This window comes from Octopus bimaculoides, chromosome 4, assembly GCF_001194135.2.
Source record: "Octopus bimaculoides isolate UCB-OBI-ISO-001 chromosome 4, ASM119413v2, whole genome shotgun sequence".
In the NCBI taxonomy this organism is placed as follows: domain Eukaryota; kingdom Metazoa; phylum Mollusca; class Cephalopoda; order Octopoda; family Octopodidae; genus Octopus; species Octopus bimaculoides.
In genome coordinates, this window is record NC_068984.1 from 89,323,757 (window position 1) to 89,333,742 (window position 9,986).

Below are 9,986 nucleotides of genomic sequence, written 5' to 3' on the forward strand. Positions count from 1 at the left end.
ATATATTTATATATATATATATATATATCATCATCATCATCATCATCATCATCATTGTTTAATTCCGCTTTCCATGCTAGCATGGGTTGGACGATTTGACTGAGGACTGGTGAACCAGATGGCTACACCAGGCTCCAATCTGATTTTGCAGAGTTTCTACAGCTGGATGCCCTTCCTAATGCCAACCACTCTGAGAGTGTAGTGGGTACTTTTACATGCCACCAACACGAAGGCCAGTCAAGCAGTACTGGCAAGGGTCACGCTCGAAATGGTGTATTTTACGTGCCACCTGCACAGGGGCCAGTCCAGTGGTACTGGCAATGAACTCACTCGAATGTCTTTTCACGTGCCAGAAAGGCAACGTTGGTAACGGTCATATAGTACTTCCTTTATAAACTGAGATTGTTAATATTACAATACTCAGAAACAGGCTAGAATTGAAGTGCTCAAAATGAGCTAAGATTCAAATTATAGTTTGAATGGAGACAATACAGGTGGAAAACCATAGGAACAATACCCCATCTCCAACAAAAGATTTAATATACGTGTTGTGCATGTTCCTTTTTCTTCGTTATAGTGTATATTATATCTATTTTCTGTATTGTACATGTTCTTATAATATAATACATGTAAATTTTGTAATATCATATCGTATATATTTATTCACTATATGTTATATCATACTGAAGGTTTATGTTTCGTATTACATCGTCTTATATTGGATAATATTTTTGTATGGCTCAGAAATTAGGAATACTTATAAATATTTTTAAACATTCTTTATATTTTTGAAGTTTACGTGTTTATATGCTGGTATACTTTTATTTTATTTTATTTTATTTCATTTTTGGTATTTTTGCTACTGAGAATTGTGTATAATTATTGATTCAAGGAGGATATGCACACACATGTATATTAAATCTTTTGTTGGAGATGGGGTATTGTTCCTATGGTTTTTTCACCTGTATTGTCTCCATTCAAACTATAATTTTAATATATATAGATACACACACACACACACACACACACACACACACACACATTGTCTGCAATAACAACAGTTCCCTTACTTATTGAATTAGGAGAAAATACTATTTATAATATTATGCTTAAATTATTACAATACTGATTATATTTTTTATGAAACATCTTTATACTTGATCTTTATCTGATTAACTTTTATTGTAATTTGTAGTATGTATCTGAAGTTGTCATTGGAGCACCATATGAAGTAACATCAGAACTTATGGATCATTTCAAGGTAATTTGAATATAAACTACCTTTCTTTTCTTTCTTTATTTGCTATTACTCAATGAAATAGAGAGAGTTTTGTTTGCTAGGTGAAATCAATAATTATTACTCAGAATTCATAATCTAGAAGGGAATTCTTTTGTGACATAGTTTTTAGTTCTATAACATAAAGAATTTCGTTTGAAGCATAACATCTTTCTTTTTTACTATTATTTTTAATAATAATTAAGTTCTTCTGCTATAATTTTTAAAATCACTCTGATAAGAAATAGTTTTATTCATGAGCTCTTAGGTAATGAAATATTAATTTCAAATTTTGGCTCAAGGCCTGCAATTTCAGGGCAGGGGTTAAGTTGATTACATCAACCCCAGTGCTCCACTGATACTTAATCTATCAACCCTGAATGGATGAAAAGCAAAGTCAGCCTTGCCAGAATTTGAACTCAGAATGTAAAGATGGACAAAATGACACTAAGTATTTTGTCCAGCATGCTAACGATTCTGTCCACTTGCCACCTTAATAGGGAAAGAAATATTACCATACCAAAGACAAACAGCAACTTCTTCTTCTTGTGTTTACTGATGAATATAAATATAGTCTTTAATTCTTAAAATAATGGTAAATTCTATAATTCTATAACATGATTCAAGCTCAAATTACATATTAATACTTTTTATCATCTTTTCTCAATTATTTGTATTATTTTTATGCTATTTTCATAAAGTGTAACTTCTGAAAGTGATAAAGTAGGTGAGGAAGTTGAAATTAATTCTATTATAGATGCTCTTTTTCATGGAAATCAGATTGTTCCACATGAAAAACTTTTAATTTATAAAAATGAAATAAAAACGAAATTTTATTTAATCCCAACATTTCCAATATCTTAGCAAGTATTTCTGAAAGTTCTACAGTTTTCTCTGACATTTACATCCTTAACTGCCTTATTACTTGTCCCCATTTAAAACTGTTATTCTGTAGTAACTTTAAATTATCTTTGTCTCATTTATGCTCTACATATTGTAGTGATATTTATGTGCCTTCTTTTAAAAGTTAGAAATGAATGTAAGTGCACATTCACATCATTATTATCACTACTGGTAACCTTGATCACTGCCACAACCCTTGCCATTACTACCATCTTTGGAAGCAACAGTCTGCAGTATGATTTATTGTCAATCACTAGCATCTTTTGTCATCTTGTCTGTAAGACTGAACATCATTAAAAACTACTGCACTTTTACCTTGCTGCTTCCTTTCTTTGTCCTCCTTTTTTTTCTTATCTGCAATTCTACTGCAACATAGATTCACGTACATTCCAGTCACTTGTTTGCTTATTTGTTGTATGTTATTTCCTAGGAACATAAAGTTACTGGTGTGTACTTTTAGAAAAGCAAGGAGAAATAAAATGTTCAGTTTTATAACTGAGATGATAAACTGTATTTTAAAGGATCTGGATAAATTCCATGTTCCTCATTATCATTTAATAAATAATAAAATATGCATATAATTAAATATATGTGATTGTATGCAATTTTTATATTTAATTTTATCTCAAGATTCAGCCAAATCTGTTTAGTATTTTGATATAAAATAAAGATAGTGAAAGTATCAAAGCTGCTTCTTGCTTTGAAATACATGTCAAAAAAAAAAAAAAGAGAGAGAGAGAGAGAGAGAAAGAGAGACTACCAGTTATGTTAGTAGACTCTCAGCACCATACAAGAATTTTATCTCTATATTCATATAATCATGTGATAAGGCTGCAAAGTAGGTAATTCACATAAGGACATTTGTTTGCTTTTTCCTTTGTATTTTAAATGCTTCTAACTTAATTTCCTTAATTTAAAGAATCACCTTACTTTCCTGGTGGTAACTCTCTTAGAATTTTAATTTGATAATCCTATTAGTATTTTTGATATACTGTGTTTTTGCATATTTTGTATATTGGGTTTACCCAATTTCAGGTCACTACAGTTAACCAACCATATAATTATTCATTTTTATGTTTCATTTATGTAGGTTGATCTTGTTTGCCATGGGAAAACTCCAATTATGCCTACTGAAGATGGATCAGATCCTTATGCAGTAATTACTGTTTTTTTTTCTCTTCTTGTTTTATAATCTGTGTTTCATGTAACTTAAAAGTGAGAACTTTCAAGTACATTTTTTTGTTTATATTAATACTATTTTATATTTATTTTCCATACTTTTATGGGTTGGAATTATTTCTTAAATCTAGACTTTTGTATATTGTTGGTGCAATTTTTGCCGTTGTTGTTTTTTAGCCCCCAGTTCAGTCTTGATCTCTACAAACCTATTACAAAAGAAATTCCAGCTGTACCATTCCTGTCTAATATGTCCTTTCATTTTTAAGAGGGCTGATGACATTTAAGTGAATTTGGATGCCATTTCTAGCAGAGTGACTGACTGAAATGAGACACATTCAGTCCCAATTTTTTTTTTGCATGTGGAAACCCTTTCTTCAAATAGCTACTAAAGTTTGAAGTATGCATAATTGGCACATAATTGTACTTGTTGGATTAACAGAGAATCAAGATAACAGCTATAAAAGTTCCTAAATTTGAACTCATGACCTGTGATGTGGTTAGTAGCTCAGCACATTAACTTGACATAAAGATAGGTTATATAATATTAGAACACAGTTCTACATCATTTGTCAGTTGTTAAATAGCCAAAACTGTTATACCAAATCTTTGATTGTACCAGTGAAGGTCACATACATCTGTATAGTACTTAATACTGTGAATATTGTGTGATGCTGTGTAGTTGTAACTATAGTTAGCTCAACATAATAGGTTATAATCTGAAGTCCTATTTACTTTTGGTTGAGTGATGATGTCTAATAGTGTAGTTCCTTTTTCTTTCATCAAATTTGCTGCTATGCATTTTGTGATATGTCATATTTAATATTGATGATATGGTATTAAGTTTTTCTGAATGGTAGAAGTCACAGTACATTGAGCATTCCTAAATATTAGTGTTTTATCTTGTGGTCTTTTCTTTATCTCTTGGTCTCCAAATATATTAGTACTGTTGCATTCTCTGAGTGTTTTTAATAAAATGAACTGTTGTACAGATACAGGTGACTGTTGAAAGAGTGTTCTGTAAGGCATGAATAGCTTGTTGATATATTATTAGTGGAGATAGTACATGTTTTTTTTCTTGTCATTTGGGAATCAGAACTCTATATTTTGACACTATTTATTCTTGATTTTATTGTAATATATTTCCATTGTTATTCTTAATAAGACTTAACATCTTCTTCATGCAACTCTAGCAAATCTTTATGCTGTTCATGAACAGATGGTGGAATTTGGGAAATAGTTTATGATCAAGGACTGAAAAGGTTTTGTAACATAACTCTACAATGTTTTCATTGGAGGATATTGCACTTGTTAGTGTTGCTTTCAGTTCATGTTTCATGACTGAGAAATTATATTGTATGTAGATGTAGGATGGTATGTTATTTAATTTCTGAAATGGCTTCTATAATTTTGAATTTATGTTAAGTGTAACTCTAAGGAAGTTCACTACACTTCAGGCTGATTTGTTAGGTGTTATGAACAGTCTAAACTGTTCAACATCATAAGCTTGACATCCTTCATCCTTGAATGAGCATCCTTACCTATCACCAACCACTTTACTAAATGTACTGGGTGCTTTTTATTGAGACACCAGTACTAGGAAGATTGTCATGTTCTTGACAAGGCAAGACTGTAAAGGGTCCTCACTGTTCTATGTTGTCTTCATAGACAACATCTCCAATAGAGTGGGTAGGAGAGGGGTGATTGCAGTGAGAGAGGTAGGGAAAGAAGTGAGCATATAATGGAGACATCACAATGAAAATGAAACATTAATGACAGTCACATAGTTACTAGTAAGAGAGAGAGAAAGTATGAGTGATAGATGTGTGATATTTAATTTTGATTTATTTATTTTATACTCGAATTGAGGTTATACAAGAATTTCCAAAGAATACTTGTTTCAGTTTTAAAAAATTTAGTATTTCTTTTACAAATTTTGGACAGTCTAAAAGCAATACTATCATCAGAACACTTCTGTTAAATTTTAAAAATTAGTTGCAAGTAGCAATATTTTTCTGATTGCTGTATTCCTGTTTTGTTCCAGGTACCCAAAGAAAGGAAAAAATTCAAAATGCTTGACAGTGGAAATGATTTGACTACACAGAAAATTGTTGAACGTATTATAAGAAACAGGTAATGAAAAATAAATAAAATTTTATAAAACGTTATTCTTCCATCTTAATATACCAGGGTAAGTGAGATGTGTGTAGAAAATTAGGATATTTAAGTATTGTTTAGGCAAAAGCCTTTTACAGCTAAGTGCCTTTCTTGTTGATAATCACTCAACAATGACATGGAAATAGTTAAATGAAGGCAATCAGAGTTATCTGCCTTGCTTACGAAAAAAAGTTAAAAACGTTCCTATTCACGCTGCCTGCTATTTTTTTACTTTTTTGTTATGAGTTTTATGTAAAGTTACTTCATAAGGAAGTAGCACGAGCTGTGTTCTTACACCCTAATCTTAAATCAGCCACACCATCTCATGTTTCCTTATCTTATCGAACAATTATTTTAAACATAAACAGAATAAGTTTAGTTTAGACATCATTTAGTCTTTGGATACCTCTCATGTATTCCACTTTGTAACATGCATTCAAGTCAGATCTCTGATCTGAGGATAATTTTTTCTCTTTCTCTGATTAGTCTTTTAAGCTCTGACATGGCCATGAATGCTTCCTCTCCTCTTGTCACTGAATAGTAAATAAATATTCATCACCATCTTCATTTAACATCTGTTTTCCATGCTGGCATGGGTTGGTTGGTTTGACAGGAGCTGGCAGCTAAAGAACTGCCCAGATACCATGTCCATTTTAGCGTGGTTTCTACAGCTGGATGCCCCTCCTAACACTGTCCACTTTACAGAATGTACTGGGTGCTTTTACACAGCATCAACATGGGTGTGTTTACATGGCACCAGCACCCCATAAGCCCACAAGGTTAGGAATGCTCAGTTGAAGAGGGGTGCAGTGGGTAGCCTGTATGCAAGGACAACTACACTTTTACTTTGCTTGACATGTCTTTTCAAGCACAGCAAACCACCAAGAGTCTCAGTCCCCTGTCATCTCCTCTGTGAGTCCCAATGCCTGTCGATCCTTTCTTACCACTTTATCCCATATCTTCATGGGTCAACTCCTTCCATGTTCCCTCTACAATTAGGTTGGCACCTTCTGATGCAGCTGTCTTCATTGATATACATTACATGGCCATACCAATTCAGTCTTCTCTCTCTTGCACACTATATCTGATGCCTCATATACCCAGCTTTTCTCTCAAGTCACTTACACTCTGTCATATACGTATACTGACATTACCCATCCATTGGAACATACTGGCTTCATTTCTTTCAAGCTTTCACAAAAACATTGTTCAACCAGCCTGATAACATCTAGAATATTTTGTATATGACTTACTCATACACATAGAAATGTACCACACACACATAAACAAACATGAAAAATGATTGAGTAAATATATCTATCATTTATTGTAAATAATATATTTGTAATTTGAATTTATTTGTTTATGATGTATTACAACTGGAGTAACTCATAATGTTTTAAATGTGACCCCCAGTTTAATCTTACTAATAACTAAAGTGAAAATGAGCTGTCATGGTGTAAATAGCTGTTGAGAAAGTGGATGCTGGGTCTACCATATGAAGTTAAGTGTGTAGATAGCAGCATGTAATCTGTTATGTGAATGTTGCTTAAAATAGTTCTGTGCATCCCAATGACTGGCATATTAGTATCTTTATATCTATTAAAGCAGTATTATCATCAAGCATAAATGAGTTGCTTTAGAATGAAGCAACTACAAAGATATGAAACTGATAGACCAAGTTATGATGATAATGGAAAAAGTTTTAGTACAACTGATTAGGAGGAAAATCAACTGAGATGAAATATAGTTTAGGGTATTATTGATGGTCTCTTCATAGTAAGCCAGTTGCAAGAGAAGATTTTTGCTTAGAGCATACTTGTCTAGCTAGTATAAGTTGTTCTGAAGACAGCTTTGACAGGGTGCCATGCTTTCTTGTGGATGTCTCTAACAGAAAATGTTTAGATGAATGGCTTATGAGATTGGTGCAAGACATGTACAGAGATGATGTCAGTAAAGTGAAAGTTAGCAATGAGCTCTGTGTGAAATTTAGTATACAGGTAGGTGTTCACCAAGGCTTCTTAGCTCCCTCCTGTTTATTATAGTTCTCTAAGCTATAACACAGAAGTTTAAGATAGCTGTCCATTGAAGTTCTTAAAAGCTGATGACCTAATATTTATAGCAGAGTTTGCAGAAGATTCAGTGAAAAAATTCCAGATGTAGAAGCAAAATCTAGAATCACAGGGCCTCAGAGCAAATCAAGTGATGACTAAATTTTTGTAAAAAAGAAAGATAGAACCTTGATGCCATTTAATATACAAATATTAAATATACCTTATTTGATATACAAAAGAGGGATAGGAATTCTGTTTGGTGTACTTGATTTGAACTGTGAGTCCACAAGGGGTTTACTGAGATCACAGGTAGGTTGACTTTGTATGCAGCAGTTGTACATGAGTGTTAACTACAAAGCACCAGTAAAATAAAATTTTTCCAATACCTAGAAGGTTTTCTGGCAACAATTGATTGTGTTCAAAACAGAATGCTGCATGGTAATAAGACATGAGCTTTAAATACAAAATTTGTACTGGATGTGCAATGTTAGTGTACATGAGTGACAAAGCATAAATGCTAAGAGAAAAACTGGGTTTAAAGAGGAATTAGAGGTAGCTTGTAAGAAAGAAGACTGCTTTGGTATGGACATGTGATGTATATAGTTGATGATAGTTGGGTAAAAAAGTGCTAAGTGACTGAAATGGAAAGAAACTATGTAAGAGGAAAACAAGGTAGAAGTAGTGAAAACTGGTCTGAGATGCTGAACCTGACAAAGATGATTTAGGAATGCCACAAGTGGTGATATGTTGTATTGCAGGGAATCTGTCGAATCCATACAGGTATGGAAAAATTGACATAAAAATGTTGATGGTAATGCAACCTAACTGCAGATAAAGGAAGACCTGTGAGAGATCAAGATATGTTATGCCAGGAATATTACTGTCAAGCAAACCTAGACTCAAGTCTTCAGCAATACAGCAATCTTGTAATAATTCTGTTTGTCATTGTGTTACTTAGCCCGTCAGTAACACTTTCACATGATTAAAAGAAAGAGGGAGAAAGAAAAGAGGAAGAGAGAAAAAGAGAGAAACTTTAATGACATGAGGTAGAGAGAATGTAATTTTAATGCTTTCAAGTAATTAGTTGAAGGGAAAGAGAGGAGAAAGAAAAAGAGCATACATGATGTGGTAGGGGAAACGTAATATTTATTATGTAATTAAAAAAGTTAGTTGAAAGTAGTGATATAGAGAAAGAGAGTCAGAAATATTTTTAGTAGAGGGGTGATGTTCTGATGGTGAAGTTAAAGAAAGGCTGAGAGGGGGGAGATGATGATGGTGGTGGAGGTAGCAGTGGTGTGTAGATAATGAGGAGTATATTTTTTAAAATTGAACTAAGTTTTTTGTATTACCTACCACTTAACAGATGCACATAAGTGCAATTCCATGAAATATTCATACTTGGCTGATATATGCAATTTAACTAAAGGTTGTATCATATGTATGGGACATTTTTTCTTATGGGAAAAATGGAAAAGTAAGAGTGAATATTATTTTATGAGTGCATGTATTAAGCCTATAAAATTGTGCATTCAGTAATCATCATATTCCAATTTCTTTCACTTTTCAATGAGTAGCAGATGAGTGACTATCTTTCCATACAGACACAACACAGGCTATGCTTTCAGGTTTTTTGGATAAAGTTTTCAGAAATAACCCAATAGGTTTACCATTAATTCCATGAAATATTCACGAGTCCTGCTAGTAATTATAATAATAATGGTTTCTAATTTAGGCATAAAGCTAGCAATTTAGAAGAGGTGGGGGTGGTATAGTCAATACCATCAACCCTAGCACTTGGCTGATACTTTATTTTTTCAACCTTTGAAGATTGAAAAGCAAAGTTGGCATTGGTGGGATTTGAATGTAATTAGGCAGAACAAATGCAACAAAACGATTTTCACAATGTTCTAATGACTTCCAATATATAACCTATAATAATAATAATATTAATAATAATAATAATAATCATGGTTTCAAATTTTGGCACAAGACTGGCAACTTTGGTAGAGGGGTTACATCAACCCCAGTCCACAACTGGTACTTATTTTATCAATCCCGAAAGGATGAAAGACAAAGTTAACCTTGGTGGCATTAGAGTGTGAAAATGGACAAGATACCACTAAACATTTTTTCTGGTGTGCTAATGATTCTGCCAGCTTGCTGCCTTATAATAATTATTATTAATAATGATAATAATAGTTTCTAATTTAGACACAAGGCCAACAGTTTTAAGAGTGAGGGTTAGTCAATGCCATCAACTTCAGTGCTTGATTGGGAAAGGCCAAAGCTGGCCTTGGTGGAATTTGAACTCAGTATGTAACAAATACTATAAGGTATTTTATTTGATGCTTGAATGATTCTGCCAGTCCTCCATTATAGTTAAGCATTTTTTAATTATTTTTTTTCCTAAATGAATTAAA

At 32.7% G+C, this 9,986-nt stretch overlaps 1 protein-coding gene across 1 annotated transcript in view; it reads left to right on the top strand.

Moving 5' to 3' along the window:
• Nucleotides 1–5,508, top strand: part of LOC106869982 (ethanolamine-phosphate cytidylyltransferase) — a 45,841-nt gene extending 40,333 nt beyond the window's left edge. Inside the window, exons 12-14 of the mRNA XM_052967228.1 lie at nucleotides 1,196–1,261; nucleotides 3,270–3,335; nucleotides 5,400–5,508. Coding sequence (XP_052823188.1) covers nucleotides 1,196–1,261; nucleotides 3,270–3,335; nucleotides 5,400–5,492 — 225 coding nt within the window. The 3' untranslated portion in view covers nucleotides 5,493–5,508. The remainder of the gene's footprint in view (nucleotides 1–1,195; nucleotides 1,262–3,269; nucleotides 3,336–5,399) is intronic.
• The last annotated feature ends 4,478 nt before the right edge of the window (nucleotides 5,509–9,986 follow it).